Consider the following 19,596-nt stretch of genomic DNA (forward strand, 5'->3'; position numbering starts at 1 on the left):
ATGGTGAGAAAATGTGGAGCAAACGGGCTTCCTGTAGGGGGCGCCACAGCCTCAGCCTCCTTAGTGCTCTCGGTCCGGTCCGGTCCGGTCCAGGCAGGATCAGGTCGAATCGCTTCCTTCATGATCCTCCTAATGACTCCGTTACCTTCAGTTGTACTGAAAACGCCGAATATATAAAAATAGCAAAAGTTTTACTTCGGTTAGAAATTGTCCTCTGTCCCTTTAAGAAGCGCAGCGACGCTCCTCCATGACGCCGTTTCCTGCTTTTATTTAACGGCCTGATTTTGACTTTAGCTCATTAGTTTGAACCATTTTCTGGTTTAGTCTCAGTTCCAGTTTTAGTCTTTTAGTGATTTACAGAATCCAGAAAGACTGAAATAAAAATCATAGAAATATTTAAAACTTCCAGTTTTAATTATTTAAAACGGGTTGGATACTTTCCCTGCTCTCCATCAGAACCCGTCCGACCCGCTTCCTTCAGAACGAGTCATTTAATAACCAAGTCATGGGAAGTGAAAACTTCATCCGGTTGATTTCTGAGTAAAACACCAAACCTGAACAGTGAACAGTTCATTTCCCCAGAGATTCAACCGGAGACTTCAGACGTGTGAATATTTATTAATAAACTGAATATCTGACCTGTGCTAACTTTTTCACATGAATGTAAATCCCTTCTGACCTGGGAACACCTGGACACTGATGGGAAGTTCCCCAGGTGGGAACTACAGGAGCAGACCGGCTTCTGTGGATCTCCTGGAAAACCTGGAGATCCTGGATCAGGAAGCAGAGGAAGCCGGACCAGTTCACAGTTTATTGATGCGACACGTTTGGTTGGGATCCAGAAATCAAAGACCTGACAGATCATGAAAGCACTAAAAGCAGAACAGAACGAGAGCGGAGCGTCCGGGGTCGGCGGCCCTCAGTGCTCCAGGCGGCCCAGGAACCGCAGGTTGAGAATCTTCAGCTGGTCGTCCAGCTCCATGCGGACGATGCCGTCGTCTCCGTCGATGCTCAGCAGGATCCCTGTGGCCTCGCGGTCCTCCCCCAGGATCACCTTCACCTGGAGAACAGGACCAAGTCAGCTCCGCCGCCCGTAACCACGGTAGCGGCAGAGGAAGAGCGAGGCCCAGGTCCGGTTCTGGTCCGGTCCTGGTGGACTCACCTTGTTGTTCTTGGTCGGGGTGACGGGCTCCAGATGGTCGCTGCTGACGCTCACCACCTTCTCAGAGTCCTGCATGAACACGGAGCACATCCCGCCCTGCACACACGAGGTTTGGTCAGCAATCGGGCCGGTTCCGGGCCGGTACCGGGCCGACATGGGGCCTGATACGGGCCACACTCCAAAATAAACATTAATCCCATTTTCCCGCCGGATCCACTGAGAGCCTCGCCACCCTGCTGCCACCCAGCTGGCGACTATGAATTCAATAAATAGTTATGGGAAGTCGGACATTATGAATCTCTTTTTTCCGACAACATTGAATGCAACACAATGTAACCTGACACCTACTGCTGAGTAGCAGGAAGAAGGACAGAGAACGAGGCAGCAGCATTGATATGGATATATATTACTGGACTTTATGTGATTTATTGTGTGCCATTGCTGTCCATTGGTCAGGAATATCGATGGTCAGGAAAATACTACAATCACGCAAAGAATCTGAAAAATGGACGAAATGTTTAGCGGTTAATTCAACCCTATGAATTAGATAACAAGGGCTTCAGATTCAACAGGTGAGGAAAAAGTTTTAATTTGGAGAAAACATTGAACAAGTGAGCAGTGGGTTAGTTATGCTAGGCTAACTGTTGCTAGCCTAACAGTTGCTAGCCTAACAGTTGCTAGCCTAACTGTTGCTAGCCTAACTGTTGCTAGCCTAACTGTTGCTAGCCTAACTGTTGCTAGCCTAACTGTTGTTAGCCTAACTGTTGCTAGCCTACGTGTTGCTAGCCTTATATTGACTTTGATAACCTTAGCATGTGCTGCGCAGTTCGGCGTGTTTTGGTTCCGTTGGCACTAATCAACCCGCCACCACGTCATCAGTAGAGCAGCTGTTTAAATCAGCTAATCAACCGCCGCTGTGCTCAGGCTAAAACTTATTAATAATGACAATATAGACATCAAGCCTGACGGCATGACGTAACAGGATGTTCTGTTTTGGTGTTTTTGCTACGTTTTTGTGTGAGAAATGTTAGTTTGGTGTTGATTCCCCTGGTAGGACTGAACGTATCTCTGCTTTAGCTGCTCGGTGAGCTGTTGTCTGTCGGTTGCCATGGCAACGGGTCCGCGTGTTGGGTGATGCCGACACGGTTTGGCTCTTCACCTGTTTATCACCTTTATTGCGGCTCACTGCTGAACTAATCCCCTCTGTTCGTGAAACATGGAGATATTTATAACAGTCATCAAACTACGGCTCCTACAAAATAAAACGACTGACCAATATAAGAGAAATTGGCCTTTTCTTGCATCTTGACATAATTAACAGAAACCAAACTGTTTATAGATCTGCATCCTGGACAATTTATGGATCAAACATCAGTTTTATCAGCTTTATTTTAAAGCGTATTTAATTTATTAATATATCTGATAACAAATGATGCGCTACTAATATCTGAGACAGATTTCTGCTGGTCCTGCATTTGATAAAATGGTTTTCTGGACTCGATGCATCACATGGCGACTAATAGACGCTGGTCAATCCAGTAAAGAAACATTCACAATGTAAAAATGCAGCAAACTACAAAAACAGGAAGTACAAAACGCTGCAAACTCATTCTGCAAACCTAAAGTCTTCCAGGCCACTAGGGGGCGTCTGCAGCAGGTAACATTCTTAAATATGTTGCTGTGTTATAAATAATGTAAAAGACGTGAAGAACAACAAACTGATTTCTTCCTCTCAGTTTCCTCTGGACTTCCCGTCTTTCCTCAGTCCACATCGTTTAGTGGTCGACGCCCCCTGGTGGTCTGGAGGATTTTGGTTCTGTACAAGTTTGCAGTGTTTTGTACTTAAAGCTGTTTTTGTTTGTTTTCTTAAAATGACGGTGTCCGCCTGTTTTCTTAAAGTGACGGCGTCCGCCTGTTTTCTTAAAGTGACGGCGTCCGCGTGTTTTCTTAAAGTCACGGCGTCCGCCTGTTTTCTTAAAGTGACGGTGTCCGCCTGTTTTCTTAAAGTGACGGCGTCCGCCTGTTTTCTTAAAGTGACGGCGTCCGCGTGTTTTCTTAAAGTGACGGCGTCCGCGTGTTTTCTTAAAGTGACGGCGTCCGCCTGTTTTCTTAAAGTGACGGCGTCCGCGTGTTTTCTTAAAGTCACGGCGTCCGCGTGTTTTCTTAAAGTGACGGCGTCCGCGTGTTTTCTTAAAGTGACGGCGTCCGCGTGTTTTCTTAAAGTCACGGCGTCCGCGTGTTTTCTTAAAGTCACGGCGTCCGCGTGTTTTCTTAAAGTGACAGCGTCCGCTCTGACAGCGTTTCTCTTGCTCTTGTGTGTTTTGGTTTGCATCATTCATGCGTTGCCAGCGAGTTTTTCACCGTCTGCCATGGTTATTGCTTTTTTGTCATCTAGTCTGTAATGAGATGTTTGGGCTCCTGGTTCCAGTCGGGCCAGTCGGGCCAGTCGGGCTCACCGTGACGCTCCGGATCACTCCGACCTGTCCCATCAGGTCCATGAAGGAGTCTTTGACCCGGACCAGGATGTCGGTGGTCACCCAGTCGCCGCCGCCTTGCTCGATGTTGGATCCGGGAGTGTGGGGGTTGTATCCCCCAGGAGAGGGCGCTCCGGGCGTCATGGGGCTGTAGCCCACTGGGCTGGGGCTCGGGCTGGCCTGTAGGGGGCGGCAGAGAACACAGAGCGTTTATGGCTGGGTTCTGCCGGACCCGAACCCGGCTGAGAGCGCGTTCCCACCTGGTAGGCCATGGGGGAGGGGGTGGGGTGGTAGCTGGCCGGGGAGTGCGTGTTCTGGAAGCCGACAGGAGAGGGCGCCACCTGGTGGTAGCTCTGGGGACTGGGGCTGGGCTGGTAGGAGCCCTGCGGTGACGGCGCCGCGTACGGCGAGTACTGCTCCGGGTTGTACCTGAACACAACGCAGACGTTACAGGACGCCGCGGCGCCTCCTGCTGGCCGGGACGAGTACTCACATGGCCGGCGTTCCCGGGGTCTGCGGGTTGTACTGGGGGTTAACCTGAGGGGAGGGGACCTCTGGGTAGCCCGGCGTCTGGGGGTTGGGGGTCCCGCCGTAGCCCTGCGGCGACGGCGACGGCTCGTCGTCGAAGCCGAAGTCGTATTCTTCGTCGTTCCTGCAGGTGGGAGAAAAACACGGAGGGTGGATGAAGACGGAGCGGTTCTGGTTCTGGCTCTGCTGGTCCGGGTCGGGGTTACCTGGAAGGTGTGTTGGGGTTGCTGGGGTCCCAGGCGCCGCTCTGACCAGGAGTCCTGCTCCCATCATGCAGCGGGGTCTGAGAGCCGTAGTGAGGCGTCCGGCTTCCTGTAGGAAACAGAACCGGGAGACGGGTCAGAACCGGGTCAGAACCAGGCTAAACGATTCTTCTCAAATATCAAATTTAAATTCTCATCATCATTTAACACTGGAAGACATTTTAAATTATCTGCTAGCCGAGACCAGAACCGAAAACTTCGTCATCCAGTTTTTAGCAAAGAGGAAATCATGCGAATGGAAACGATTGTGACTGAATTATCGGGCCGGCCGGTTCCCCCTGCGCCGTCCTCAGCACGGACCCGTCTCATTTAGAGGGCCGGGCCGGTTCCCCTTCATCAGCGCTTCCGGGTCATGAGGACGTTTCTCAGTCGCTCATTTTTTAACATGCTGGCTAAAGCAGAAACAGCTAAATGTGGGTAACCATGGCAACCGGCGACTCTTTCTCTGCAGTCTGCCGTGTTTACAATCAAATATTCCCTCTGTGACGCAGCTCCAGAACCAGAACCGGAACCAGAACTGGCGTTTCTGGGACAGCAGAATGAACTCTGACCCCAGCAGCCCCTGGGTTTCTGCCGCCGTCTCACCGTCGTGCATGGGGGTTTGCGAGCCGTAGATGGGCGTCCTGGATCCGGCGCCGTACATGGGGGTCTGGGAGCCGAACATGGGGGTGCGGCCGTGGGCCGAGGTCGACCCGGTGTGCCTCTTCGCTCCCCTGGAAGGAGGGAAGACGGAGAAATGAGCTGCAGCTGCGACACAAACACAGGAAACGGCAACAAGCTGCTCTGGACAGGAAGCACATTCCTGGGAATATCACTGTAAGAACAGCAGAAATAATCTAAGAAAATCAGCGAAAACAGGAAAACAGGATTTTATTAATCCCAAAAATCACAGACATTCATGCATCAAACAGATCAGAGGCTTTTTTTAAGTCTTAAAGCGCCGAGTTCAGCAAAGACTTTCTGCAAACATGGTCAACAGTTTTAACGTGATGCCAACTCCCACCTGCAGGTGGCAGTATTTCTTCATCCTACATGTTTTTAAAGAACCTAAATGAATCTCCAACCTGGCTGCTTGTTTTCATTTTATTTTTTCTTCTGTATGTAGATTTTGGACGAGGTTTAAGGAGGAAGGATTATTGGAAAATTCCCTGCAAATATTTCAGAAAAAATTCTAAAAATAATCATTAAATCCTGGAGGAACAGAAAATAAATAAAGGCTGAATGTCTCTGAGCTGCAGGAACTGGATCCATAATAAATATTTTACTAATAGGATAATCATGTTGGTTTGGATCAGAGCCTCACCGTTCATCCATTCAACTCAACCGAGCAGAACCAAAGTTCTACAGCTTCAGGTTCACAGACAACCAAACCCAAATTATTACTGGAGCCACGCGGGTTCAGAACCGGGTCAGAACAGGAGATAAATGACCTCCAGAGGGAAACCAGAACCAGAACAAGGAGTTCTGTTGGTGGGACGGGTTCTAAATGACTGCCAGAACTTTTCAACCCGTTTCCACTTAATTTTAATATGAATCCATGAAACTGATGTAGCTTCAGAAACGGGAAACATTACATCACAGAAAACCAACACAATAAATGTTAAAGCAGAACTGAATTCACCAGTGAAACAAAACATCCCATTAAACCGAAATAACTTGTTTTTAGTGTTTTTGTGGTTTTGGGGGGCGGAGTTAGCATCTGCTACCGTCCTGCACCCAGAGCGCTACGGACACGAGCGCAGAACAACGGAGTCGCATTTCTCAGGAAATATTTAAAGAATATCCACAGCTATTAAATGTTACACTAACCCCCAAACCCCATTATCCTACATAATATACCTGTATCTACCTGGCTAGGACCATTAGCTAGCACACATAGCTAGCTAATGGTATTAGCTAGCACCAACAGATAGCACATATAGCTACTAACAGGAATCAGCTAGCACCAACAGATAGCACATATAGCTACTAACAGGAATCAGCTAGCACCAACAGATAGCACATATAGCTAGCTAACAGGTATTAGCTAGCACCAATAGATAGCACATATAGCTAGCTAACAGGTATTAGCTAGCACCAATAGATAGCACATATAGCTAGCTAACAGGTATTAGCTAGCACCAATAGATAGCACATATAGCTAGCTAACAGGTATTAGCTAGCACCAATAGATAGCACATATAGCTAGCTAACAGGAATTAGCTAGCACCAACAGATAGCACATATAGCTAGCTAACAGGTATTAGCTAGCACCAATAGATAGCACATATAGTTGAAAATGTGACTTCAAATCCACTATAACCAAATAACCAAAATATTCGCTGCCCTGTTGTATCCTATGCATTAAAAAGTTCAGACTCTAATTGTGCTGTAAATATTTTCAGGGAAGCTGAACAATGAAACTCCAGTCGTTTTACCACCAGGTTCAGCTCATCGGTCCACATGTGGAAATGGTCCAGCCACCGGACCCGTACCGGACCCGTACCGGGTCAGAGCCTCGGCAGCCGATCTGTGCATACGTACATGGTGGTCAGCCTCTGGCGGTCCACAGAGATGGTCTGGCAGGTGGAGTGCAGCTCCACGCGGGCCGTGGACTCCGTCGCGTCCTTCACCACGCCGATGTATCCTGAGGAACCGAGTCCAGACCCGTCAGAACCACAGAGACACAGAGCGGACCCGACGGCCCACAACGCCCTCTGTCTGACCTTTGTAAGGACCCTGGGAGATCCGGACTGTCTGACCAATCAGCTCGTTGTCTCTGCGTCCCCGGCCACGCCCAAACCCTCCACCGCCACCGCCGCCGCCTCTCTGCTGAGCGCCTGGAGGACAGGGGACAGAGAGGACAGAGGGGACAGAGAGGACAGGGGACAGAGAGGACAGAGAGGATGAAGCCATGTTTCATGTTTACTGCAGACCGATAATCAGAAAAATCGTCTCAACAATAATGAAGAAAACAGTCTAAATATTCCCACGCAGAGAACATCCGTCTTGTTTACATTTACAAACTCACTGAAAACAACCACAAGTTTACATACCCAAGTAAACAGACACAAGCAGCTTTTATTCCTCACTGTGAAGTTAAATCAGAACCAAACTTCTCTGGTTTCATTGAAATGATTTCTGTTACCAAAACGCCGACCGGAAACCAGACGGTTGGTCTGATTTCATAACGGAGAATCTTTGTTTGTACTGGGTGTATGTAAACTTGTGGCCTCCACAGCGTCTTGCTGCACCCACCTCCCCCGCCGTGGTGCATGGGGCTGCTGATCCGGGGGCTCATCGGGGCGAAGCCCCCCACCGTGAAGTTGGTGACGTCTCTCGGCTGAATGCAGCAAAAGAAGAAGAAGAAGAAGAGAAAGGCTTTCAGAGGCGATTCAGAGCAGCTGCATGTAAACGAGCAGAAAAGAGACGAAAAACAGCTGGAGGCTTTCAGACAGCCGAACGTCGACCAGTGGAGACCAGCTGCTGGTTCCCAGTCCAATGAGAGGCCCAGCTGCTGGTTCCCAGTCCAATGAGAGGCCCAGCTGCTGGTTCCGGACCCGGCCTACCTTGGAGCCTCCGGCCAGAACCAGGTGTCTGGTCTTACAGACGAACATCCCTCCGTTCTCCACCAGCTTCTTGCAGTGCAGGAAGGCGAAGCCGCGGAACAGATGGCGGATCTCCCCTTCACGACCCTGGAGCCACCGACCAGAACCACAATCAGAACCAGAACCACAATCAGAACCAATCTTCCTGAAGGTTTCCTCACCGAGTGCGGCCCGTCGATGACCTTCACGATGTCCTTGACGTGGATGTTGTTCTGCTCGGAGTCCAGCGCCACGGCGAAGCGGTTGTCCTTCCTGCGGTTCACCGCCTGGTGGCGCACCGTCAGAACCTTCCCGTGCATGTTCAGAACCTGGAATGTCTCCCTCTCCAGCCGGACGATGACGCCCACCGTCTGCGGGTCCAGCTGCACCAGCTCGCCCCACTCATGCTGCCCCCCGACGTCCACGCCCGACGCCGTCTCCGAGCAAAGCTGCAGGTCTCTGGGCAGCACCTTCAGCTGCAGGTGGAGAGAGAGGAGTCAGGACAGGCACGAAACAGATGGGGGCGGAGTCAGGACGGACAGGGGGCGGAGTCAGGGGGCAGAGTCAGAGGGTCAGGGGCGGAGTCAGGACGGACAGGGGGCGGAGTCAGAGGGTCAGGGGGGCAGATGGAGAGAGAGGAGTCAGGACGGGCAGGGGGGCGGAGTCAGGACGGACAGGAAACAGATGGGGGCGGAGTCAGGACGGACAGGGGGGCGGAGTCAGGACGGACAGGGGGGCGGAGTCAGGACGGACAGGAAACAGATGGGGGCGGAGTCAGGACTGACATGGGCGGAGTCAGGATGGACAGGAAACAGATGGGGGCGGAGTCAGGACGGACAGGGGCGGAGTCAGGACGGACAGGGGGCGGAGTCAGGACGGACAGGAAACAGATGGGGGCGGAGTCAGGACTGACATGGGCGGAGTCAGGACGGACAGGGGGCGGAGTCAGAGGGTCAGGGGGGCAGATGGAGAGAGAGGAGTCAGGACGGGCAGGGGGGCGGAGTCAGGACGGACAGGAAACAGATGGGGGCGGAGTCAGGACTGACATGGGCGGAGTCAGGATGGACAGGAAACAGATGGGGGCGGAGTCAGGACTGACATGGGCGGAGTCAGGACATACATGGGCGGAGTCAGGACGGACAGGAAACAGATGGGGGCGGAGTCAGGACTGACATGGGCGGAGTCAGGACGGACAGGGGGCGGAGTCAGAGGGTCAGGGGGGCAGATGGAGAGAGAGGAGTCAGGACGGGCAGGGGGGCGGAGTCAGGACGGACAGGAAACAGATGGGGGCGGAGTCAGGACTGACATGGGCGGAGTCAGGACATACATGGGCGGAGTCAGGACGGACAGGGGGCGGAGTCAGGACGGACAGGGGGGCAGATGGAGAGAGAGGAGTCGGGGCAGACAGGAGGTGGAGTCAGTGCAGACAGGGGGCGGGGTCAGATTATCAGGGGGCGGAGTCAGGGTGCAGGGGGGCGGAGTCAGGACGGACAGGAAACAGATGGGGGGCGGAGTCAGGGCATACAGGAGGTGGAGTCAGTGCAGACAGGGGGCGGGGTCAGAGGAACAGGGGGCGGAGTCAGGGTGCAGGGGGCGGAGTCAGGGCATACAGGGGGCGGAGTCAGGGTCATGATGGGTGTGGTCTCACCTCGTGCATGGTGAGGTCCGAGAAGAGGATGACGAAGTTCTCCTCCACTCTGACGATGAGACCGGTGTCGCCCTCGTAGCGCCCGGCGATGACCTTCACGTGGTCGCCCATCCGGAAGTACTTCCTGAGCTCGTGGGCGGGGAACTCCAGCGGGTCCTGCTCGGGAGACGGAGACGGGGTGAGCGGAGGGAGAGGAGGCGGAGCCTCGGCTACCTGCAGGGCGGTCAGGAGGAAGCACCTTCAGGTCTTCGTGTTTGGGCATGATGGTGATCTTGTTGCCGTCCACGCTCAGGATCTTCCCCTGCAGGTTGATCAGCTCTCCCTCACACACCTCCACGTTGTCCCCGGCCTGCAGGTTGTGTTCACGCTCCTTACCTGCACACACACACACACACACACACACACACACACACACACACACACACACACACCATTAAAATGCCTACCAACAGGTAGGAAGTAAGGACTTAAAGACAGAGACCCCTGGTGGGCCACAGAGGTACTGCAGGGCTGTTAGATTCCTGACTAGCCGTTTCCAGCGGTTCGTCCAATCAGAGAGTGATGATGTCATACCCGACTCCGTGACCACTTCCAGGTCGATCCCCTCTGGCTGGTCTTCAAACTTCTCCAGCTCCGACAGCGTGGGCTTCACTCCGTCTGTGATCTGATACAAACACAGCAGAACCTGCTGTTGTACGGGCCGGTACCGGTACCGGAACCAGAACCAGAACCAGACGGTGTGGACTCACCACGGCGGACATGGCGAAGCTTTTGAACAGGAAGCCTTTGCGGCTGTAGCGGTTCCCCTCAAAGATCATGAAGTCTCCGTCATGGCTGACCTCCCCACCCAGAGACCTGCGGCAGAGTTCTCCATTCAGACTGGACCCGCTCACCAGAACCAGAACCAGGAGCGTACCTGATCTTCTCGGCATCAAACAGGCGCTGCGCGGGCCTCTTGAACTTCTTCCTCTTGGCGAACCAGTCCTTCTACAAACCGGCACAGGTCTGAGTCAGAACGCAGCTCCACAGGAGGAGACCGACCAGAACCAGAACCAGAACCAGAACCAGAACCCACCAGACTCATCTTGGCCTTGATCCGGTCCAGGTCGATGCGGGGAATCATCTTCAGGGAGATGGTGTTCTGACTGGGCTCCACGTAGTCCACCTGGAGACACACAGGTCACCATGACGACAACCACACCTGGCGCCCAACACAGCTTCCTCCCCGACACCTTCACCACCGCCTAAAGGTCAGAGGTCACTACCGCCTAAAGGTCAAAGGTCTCTACCGCCTAAAGGTCAGAGGTCGCCGACACCTTCACTGCCACCTAAAGGTCAGAGGTCACTACCGCCTAAAGGTCAGAGGTCGCCGACACCTTCACTACCGCCTAAAGGTCAGAGGTCGCCGACACCTTCACTGCCGCCTAAAGGTCAGAGGTCACTACCGCCTAAAGGTCAGAGGTCGCCGACACCTTCACTACCGCCTAAAGGTCAGAGGTCGCCGACACCTTCACTACCGCCTAAAGGTCAAAGGTCACTACCGCCTAAAGGTCAAAGGTCACTACAGCCTAAAGGTCAGAGGTCACTACCGCCTAAAGGTCAGAGGTCACTGCCACCTAAAGGTCAAAGGTCACTACCGCCTAAAGGTCAGAGGTCACTGCCGCCTAAAGGTCAAAGGTCACTACCGCCTAAAGGTCACTACCGCCTAAAGGTCAGAGGTCACTACCACCTAAAGGTCAGAGGTCACTACCGCCTAAAGGTCAGAGGTCACTACCGCCTAAAGGTCAAAGGTCACTACCGCCTAAAGGTCAGAGGTCACTGCCGCCTAAAGGTCAGAGGTCACTGCCGCCTAAAGGTCAGAGGATTGCCGACCCCTTCACTACCGCCTAGAGGTCAGAGGCCTTCACTACTGCCTAAAGGTCAGTGACCTTAGAGCTGCAGATGTCGGCTCTACGTCTGGAAACCAGAGGGAAGAAGGAAGCGTTTAGCTGCCAGAGCTCCAGGCAGTTCTACCACATGGGTCGTTACCTGGGCGATGTGGTTACCTGGGCGATGTGGTTACCTGGGCGATGTGGTTACCCGGGCGATGTGGTTACCTGGGCGATGTCGTCCTTGTACAGGCCTCTCTTGAGCCGGACCCAGCTCTTGGGCTTCAGGTTGGTGACCTCCTTGACGACCTTCAGGACGTCGGTCATCTCCTTGATGGGAACCATCTGCTGGTTCCACAGGCCCATGCGCAGGTTGCCGATGCCCTCGATGGCGGCCTTCACGTGCGTCTGCTTGTACGACTCCACGTAGATGTAGCCTTTGACGTGGTCGGGCGCCACCACCGACTTGATCTGGAGAGGCTGCAGGCAGGCGGCGCGAGGAGCAGTCAGCCATCGGTCGCCGTGTACCCGCTCCACCAATCAGAGCTCAGCCTGAGGTCAGGTGACGTCTTACCGTGTCAGTGAACTGGTAGGCGATGAACTTCCTCATCAGAGCGATGGCGGTCGCCCTCTCCTCGCCGATCTGCACACAGGAAGCACGGACGATCAGAGAGAGAGAGTGTGTGCGGGTGTGTATGTGCGGGTGTGTGTGTGTGCGGGTGTGTGCGTGTGCTGGTGTGTGTGTGCTGGTGTGTGCGTGTGTGTGCGGGTGTTTGTGTGTGTGTGTGCGGGTGTGTGTGTGCGGGTGTGTGTGTGTGCTGGTGTGTGTGCGGGTGTGTGTGTGTGTGTGTATGTTTCCGCACCTTACATTTCACGGTCCACAGGTTTGGGTCCCTGTAATATAAAACAAGGGGAAATGACATCATCGAGGGTCTTGATGCCGATTGGTCGAATGAGTGTTTACATACTTGACTCCAGGAAGTAGCTGCTGCTGGGTGATGTCATCAGATAGCTCCTCTGGACCTCCGGCGTAACTAAACCACAGAAGAAGACAAACATGGCCGTTTCTTGTTGTTCTACCATGTGATTAAAACCGAGTTCTTCCTTTAAACTAACTTTCTCTGGACGACTAAGATTCCTGCTCTGAGAACTGCTTTTTTTTTACAGTTTGTTTGGAGAGCAGCTTTTCAGCCGTAGAGAGGAAATTAAATTGGCGTTTCCATGGTGACCGGTGAACACGCCTGTGGCCTCAGGAATGAATCTGCTGCTGGTTTCCTCCTGTGAAACCAGGCAGGGTGAAAATTTAAGCCGCTTATTTTAGAGAAAACCTTTACGGCTGCAAACGAGCAGAGTCACCAGACTAACGAGGTGTGAGCAGATCGTTAGGGAAGGAGGAAAACATGGCAGCTGGAGATTTATTCATGACTTCACTGCGTTATCCTCCTTTCTTCAGTCTCGTATTGACAAATCATTTTTGATTTTCTCGAACTTCACAACTTCATTCTTGAATTTTCGCATCATTACGAGTTTATTACAGTTTTACCACATTACTACGCATTCATAGTGTCAGTCTGGTACTACAGAATTAGTGTTGCATCTTTATGACTTTATTCTTGTATCGGTTTGTTTTCTGAAATGAATCTCCTATCATTACGTCTGTATTGTCACATGATGTGACCCTGTTATCAGACCCATTCTGTCCCGGTTCTGTCAGTGTGGGAAGCTGCAGTCAGAAACCTGAAGAACCTGCACAAGTTTCCAGACTCAAACTGGGAAAAGAAGCTGGATTCGAACCAGGTGAAGGAGTCCGGTACTCACTGCTCTCCCACAGAGGACTTGGCGTATTTCCTCATGTAGTATTCGCCCAGCGCCTCCTCCCTGGAGTCCCTGAAACACAAACAGCGAGTCTGAGGGAAGCAGTGGCAGAAGGTCAGACATCACACAGGTTCACACGCTGCAGACATCACGCAGGTTCACACGCTGCAGACATCACGCAGGTTCACACGCTGCTGACATCACACAGGTTCACACGCTGCTGACATCACACAGGTTCACACGCTGCTGACATCACACAGGTTCACACGCTGCTGACATCACACAGGTTCACACGCTGCTGACATCACACAGGTTCACACGCTGCTGACATCACACAGGTTCACACGCTGCTGACATCACGCAGGTTCACACGCTGCAGACATCATGCAGGTTCACACGCTGCCCTCCTGCAGGGAAAGGAAACGCTGCACAAACAGAGAACAGTCTTTCTGGGAAAAGGTTTCACTGCTAAACTCAACAACCACCAGCAGCTTGCAGTAACTGCCTTCCACACCGACGTGGTTTTTCTGCTGGCTTTGGGTTTTTCTAGATGATTTGCTGCTTTTTAACCCAATCAGAACGGTTTTTATTTAAATTTGGCTTTTTAATGTAGTTTAATTACAGTTAATTCATGATTTAATGACAGAGCTGATTCCTTTTCCCCTGAACAAATGAAATGATCCGTTTCTGAACTTATTGAAGTTCATTTCATCGACGCTGTTCACAGGTTCTACCTCCAGAGGTTCTGCAGCCGCCTGGATCCAGAGTGGTCTTCATCCAGAACCACGTGGTCCAGGTTGGAAGCTGGTGGGAAAGGAGGTCGTTTCACTGCTTGTTTGTTAGAAAACATGGAGTCAATAATGTCTGAGATGAGAGAAACTGACCTTCAGCCTCTTCTGCTCAGGAGCCGCCAGGAGGAGGAAGAACAGAGATGAGTCAGCAAACAGGAAGTGGTCAGCAGGAGCAGTGATGGAGGCAGGAAGCACGACACGAGAAGCACGATGACAGGAAACGCCATTAATAATGAGTTTATGAAGCTGAGCCTCAGAACCTCAGGCTGCAGGACCAGGACGCCTGGAGAACCGGCATGGAGGTCCAGCCGACTGTAAAGGAACCGGCAGGCAGAGGAGCTGCAGGCTCCACTGGACCCGGTTCCACCTGCTGCTCTGAACCGCAGCAGGACGAGACGAGGAGCTGCAGAAGTTACAGCAGCGAGAAATCTGGAGAGATCAGCTTCTCTCAGCCACAGCATTAGGAGCAGCGTGACCCCAACCAGCCACCGTACAACCAGGACGCACCGATCCTCCTTTCACTACCGATAACCGATAACTGAGGTTTAGTATCGGCTTATCCCGATCTGACCCAGGAGAACAAACATTTGTGTTTAAACACAGACATAAATGAACTGAGTTATTAATGTGATTAATAACTGATTAATGTGATCAATAACTGAGTTATTAATGTGATTAATAACTGAGTTATTAATGTGATTAATAACTGTTAATAACAGTTAATAACTGTAAATCAGTTATTAATGTGATTAATAACTGATAATAACAGTTAATAACTGTAAATCAGTTATTAATGTGATTAATAACTGTTAATAACAGTTAATAACTGTAAATCAGTTATTAATGTGATTAATAACTGATTAATGTGATTAATAACTGAGTTATTAATGTGATTAATAACTCTACTCCGGGCCATAACATTAGAAAATAACTTTAATCTGTTCAGGCAGGAGAACAAAATATTAAACATGTGATAAAGAAACGGACAGAAATAAATAAAGCACGGTGTCACTCAGAGCACTAGGCGTAGAGCCAGACTGAATAGATCTGCTCTCATAGATCAGTCTATGATACCTGATCTAGATTTTGTCCAATATCAGGACTGATGTAGATATTAATACTGGATCAATTTATTTCTACCAAAACATTTTAAATGGAAGGAGAGTAATAAGAAATCATAAAGTGTATGAAGCACAAACAACCAGCTGAAAAGTGCGGCGTGTGTCATGTTCCTATTTTCTCTGGTGGATGTTCATGACGATCAATAATCGCTTTGATCAGAACCCGACTGATGGTCATAATGTTGTGGCTGATTGCTGTAAGTTGCTCATTAAAGTCAAACAGCAGCAACTTATTGCCAGAAACGGTTAAAATGTGTCCAGGTCCGATGGACGAGTTAGTCTGAAGGAGAAGCAGCTGGTCCTCCAAGGCTAAAAACCACAGAAGAAGAGCTGCTCTCACACAGGTGCAGCCTGATTTTCCCCCGAGTGCGGACTGACAGGCGCAGCTGTGCTGGGATGAGGTGATGGGGGGGGGGGGGGAGAGGGGGGGAGAGGGTTAATAAATGGATGACTGTAATGATCCATTCACTTCTAATGGGAGTCAGTGACAACAAGAGCAACAGTTTACCGTTGGCTGGAGACAGCAATGGCCGCCGCAGGACAGAGAGAGGTCAGTTAGAGGTCAGGAAACACAGAGAGACACACACACACACACACACACACACACAGAGCCACATTGCTGTAAACTTAAGACCCCCAGGTTGCTCCATTAAAGGAAACTTTCTATATAAAATGCATTTTTTAGCCTTGGATACGTTTTGTTTAGCACTCCGAGTCTCCAGCAGAGCAGAGAAGTTTATTTTATTTTGGATGTCTTCATATTCTGGTGGATTGTATGTTTCTGTCATGTATGTTTCCTCTACTCCCCGTTAGGTTTGGGTACTTCACACTACGTACCACCTTGACTGGATCAGTTACAGCGCTGGGTCGTTTCATTCCACCGTCTCCAGCATCAAGACATCTTCAAAGGATCTGGTTACATTTTATTTTGAAGGGTCATTTCCTGCTGTGTGTATAAACGTCAGACACAGCAAAGCGCGAAGCTACATGCTAACGCTAAAATGACAACACACGTATTCATTATGTGTTGATATGAAGTCCTGGCTGCTGTTTTGCTAGCAGTAGCATGATGCCTTCTGCTAATGTTAGCATTGTATGCTAGCAGTTAGCGCCTGGGGAACCATGTTTTGAGTTATTACAGGAACAGTTTGGTCTTGAAGAATAAATGATCCATATTCATTCAGTGGTGGTGTTGTTGCTAGCACTAGCTAACAAAGCTACGTCGAGGCTTTGTCCAACATGTCAGGCTGGACGGACGACTCTGTCACCAGTCAAGTCTTTTAACCAATTTCTGCCCAGCTGGACAATAAAATCTCTGCTATCAAACTGCAAAAATGTCCTAAAGGTGTAGAGAGGAACGCTGTGCGACCTGCAGGGGGCGGGGCTTAATGCCCCTCATTTAAAGAGACAGCAGCAAAGTGAGTATTTCTCAGAGGCAGCTCAGACCAGAAAAGGGGACGAGGCGCTGAACTAAGACCAAAACATTACAGTTCTGCTCCATATGAACCACAGCTGGATTATTTACATAACAAACGGGTTTAAAACCAAGACGAGTTCACTTAACGCAGATTTAATCATCGGCTTGTCTGAGGGGGAGAGAGCAGCCTCAGCTTGTGTGGTTTCCAGCCTTCATTGTGTTTTTTGTCTCACCCTTCTCCAGAATGTCCTCTCCTCCTTCCGACCACCGATCCTCATCCTCATCTTCATCGTCCACATCTGCACAGACACAGGGAGGAACAGGTGTGTGTTAAAGCTCCGCCCAACAGAACAGCTGAGGAAGAAGAGCCGCCTCCTCGCACCGGCTTCGTCCAGGATGAACCCTCCGTGTTTCGGCTTCTTCCTCGGCCGGTCGTCGTCTTCCTCGTCCTCCTCTTCATCATACTCCTCCTCATCATCATCCAGGTCCTCCCCCTCCTCATCAGCTACTTTATCGCTGCCGACAGGGCTGGCTGTCTCCTCCTGCAGGAAACTCAGTGAGCTCAACGTGAAGAACTCAGACAAAACAAACTTTAACACCATCAGAGGAGCCGAAACAGGAAATAAACTTTATTTATAAACCGCAGGGAAAATTAAGACAAAACAATAATAACAAAGCTGCCTTATTTAAAACGTAGCTCTCTTTTCTGTTACTTTATTCAACACTGAGCTACTAATTAATTTTGAAGACTTCTGAAAATAACTTTATGACTTAAAAAAGTTGCCTACAGATAAAACTGACATTGGTTCAAGTACAACAATAAGCAGGTAGTAATTATTACTTATAAATTAAATATAAATTGTCACTTGAAGCACTTTTCCACACAGACGTTTAACAATTTTTAATATTTTTAAATTGGATTTGGAAAAATGTTTGCAATTATTGTATTAAATGTGATTTTAGTCGTTAAAACGCCACAGTGTGTATTTCTGTTTGTCTGTGGAATATTAATCCAGATGTTATGGCAGCATAAACATGTCGTATTACTGTGTCCTGCTCCTCTGGTCAGCCAGTGTCCGCACAGGAAGCGTCTACAGCTACCTGCCGTCCGGGACGCGTTTAAAGCGGGGAACATTTGACGGGATTTGGGGTGAATCGGTGAGAACACCACCTCTCTCCGTCCAGCTCACCTCATTCTCATCCACCTCCTCGGCCTCCCCGTCGCTGCTCCGCTCGCTCTGGTTGTCAGAAAAGTCGCTGTCCTCGCTGTCGGACATCCTGTTGCACCTCTGAACCGGTTACAGGACAGAAAGCACCATTAAACATCCGAACCGAGCCGAACTCCCGCTGAAAAACACAAGACTCGAGCTGAGCTAAGCTAACAAAGCATGCTAATGTAGATAGCAGGACAAAAACAAGCCTCCTGTGAAAAGCTAGCCTCCATTTTCCCGCCTTCAACTCTTCTTCTCACCTGTTTCTATCCTCTGCTTCCGGGTTTATTCCGCTAAAAAACGAATAACTTAAACTATCGTGGATTTTAATCTCTTGACGAGTGAGGTTTTACGTGAGAGCCGCGAGACTTCAGAAAGCTGCCACAACTCTCGCGGGTTTTGGATTGATGATAGTTAAACAAATACAGAGGTCTCACTCCGCGGTTTTTTTATATGTACAAGAGAAACGATTAAGAAAAAGTTTTAAACCATCAATTTATTTCAGGGGTCTTCGACTTGAGGTTACGAAGCCCCCGGTAAAGCCACATAAGAATATATTTTATTAATATATATTTTATTAATATTAAAATATAAAAGTTCTGGTCGACAGTAAATGCCATAAGAAAAACTGCTAGGAAACCCAAGAAAAGCATTACTCTATCAGAGTGGTCACTCTCTCCACACATATCTCTGTTACGTCGCGACGTGCCACGCAGCCAATCCTGAGCCGCGTTAAGGGACAGTCGGCGTGGCTGTGGAGGATCCTGGAGGAACAGTAAATCCCGGCCCCGGATTAATCTCCTCTCTGCGGCGTTTCCTGCCCGGATCCCCGGAGATGAACAGCGTCGGGGAGGCCTGCACGGAGCTGAAGCGGGAGTACGACCAGTGCTTCAACCGCTGGTTCGCGGAGCACTTCCTGAAGGGGGACCGGAGCGGGGACCCGTGCACCGAGACCTTCCGGAAGTACCAGCGCTGCGTGCAGAAGGCCATCAAGGAGAAGGACATCCCGATCGACGGGGTGGAGTTCATGGGGCCCAACAAGGACAAACCTGAGAGCTGATGGAGCGGAGGAACGGATTCTGGTCCGGTTCTGATCCGGAGCCATGAGGCCCGCAGCCGGCAGCTGACTGGATCAGCGGGTCCCTGGAGCTTTGGGTTGTTCTTCACTCACACCTGGACTGGACTGAACTCCAGTCCTGGTTGGACTGCAGGTGACCGAGTCCAGATCTGTGAGACTGAGCAGGACCACGTCTCTGACCAGATCTCCGCTTCCGGTTCATTTTCTGCATTAAAACTGATATTTTTGTGCTTTTGTTGCTGTAGCCTGCTCATCACTTCACTTCCAGCTTCAACCCAAACCGCTGATCGGTTTGGAGATAAATGCATGTTGCCGGTTCTGATTGTTTGAAGGTGGATCTGCTCGGATACACCAGTTTTTACCTGGAGCAGGATGTCTGCCACACGCTGCGGGCTCCACGTTTCCACCCCAGCAGGGGAAAGAGAAATTCACCCCATTTTAAGTCATATTCAGATATCATCTGAATATTTGTTTGACGTGTTTTTGTTGTTGCATAATATGTAGTTTATGAATAAAATTCTTGGTTAATCTTTATGTCTGTGAAGTATTTTTTTACTTTAAAATATTCTGAAGTTTGGTTCAAGTGGAAGAATTTCAGTCAAAGTTAATAATGTATTTATTTTGCTCAGATTTAAACTCTAAAGCTCAAACGGT

At 50.2% G+C, this 19,596-nt stretch overlaps 2 protein-coding genes and 1 long non-coding RNA gene across 5 annotated transcripts; 2 read left to right on the forward strand and 1 right to left on the reverse strand.

Moving 5' to 3' along the window:
* Window positions 1–602: 602 nt before the first annotated feature.
* Window positions 603–18,539, reverse strand: supt5h (SPT5 homolog, DSIF elongation factor subunit). 3 transcript variants are annotated; one of them, XM_008402019.2, is made up of 29 exons: window positions 18,521–18,539; window positions 17,844–17,942; window positions 17,036–17,195; window positions 16,887–16,952; window positions 14,209–14,220; window positions 14,059–14,128; window positions 13,328–13,396; window positions 12,478–12,543; window positions 12,373–12,403; window positions 12,084–12,152; window positions 11,738–11,989; window positions 10,717–10,806; window positions 10,558–10,628; window positions 10,391–10,496; window positions 10,215–10,305; window positions 9,880–10,016; window positions 9,642–9,797; window positions 8,176–8,469; window positions 7,976–8,101; window positions 7,665–7,749; window positions 7,133–7,246; window positions 6,951–7,053; window positions 5,013–5,140; window positions 4,371–4,476; window positions 4,130–4,288; window positions 3,897–4,065; window positions 3,619–3,816; window positions 1,163–1,258; window positions 603–1,060 (listed from the first exon to the last, which is right to left on the reverse strand). In XM_008402019.2, the coding sequence occupies exons 2-29, from the start codon at window positions 17,928–17,930 to the stop codon at window positions 920–922; spliced, it is 3,252 nt and encodes a 1,083-aa protein (XP_008400241.2). In that variant the 5' UTR covers window positions 17,931–17,942; window positions 18,521–18,539; the 3' UTR covers window positions 603–919. The 3 variants fall into 3 exon arrangements, with proteins under 3 accessions (XP_008400241.2, XP_081470270.1, XP_081470271.1); XM_081614144.1 differs by lacking the exon at window positions 18,521–18,539 and adding an exon at window positions 18,125–18,277; XM_081614145.1 differs by lacking the exon at window positions 18,521–18,539 and adding an exon at window positions 18,125–18,274 and having other exon boundaries at window positions 17,844–18,000.
* Window positions 10,966–11,545, forward strand: LOC145554458 (uncharacterized). Its single transcript, XR_014090414.1, has 3 exons — window positions 10,966–11,035; window positions 11,072–11,167; window positions 11,473–11,545. It is a non-coding gene; the product is annotated as an uncharacterized LOC145554458 (long non-coding RNA).
* A 20-nt stretch (window positions 18,540–18,559) lies between the features above and the next one.
* On the forward strand, window positions 18,560–19,476 carry triap1 (TP53 regulated inhibitor of apoptosis 1). The gene has a single exon (XM_008402016.3). The coding sequence runs from the start codon at window positions 18,700–18,702 to the stop codon at window positions 18,922–18,924; it is 225 nt and encodes a 74-aa protein (XP_008400238.1). The 5' UTR covers window positions 18,560–18,699; the 3' UTR covers window positions 18,925–19,476.
* Window positions 19,477–19,596: the final 120 nt, after the last annotated feature.

Source organism: Poecilia reticulata, chromosome 13 (assembly GCF_904066995.2).
Source record: "Poecilia reticulata chromosome 13, P_reticulata-male-v2, whole genome shotgun sequence".
Classification (NCBI taxonomy): Eukaryota; Metazoa; Chordata; class Actinopteri; order Cyprinodontiformes; family Poeciliidae; genus Poecilia; species Poecilia reticulata.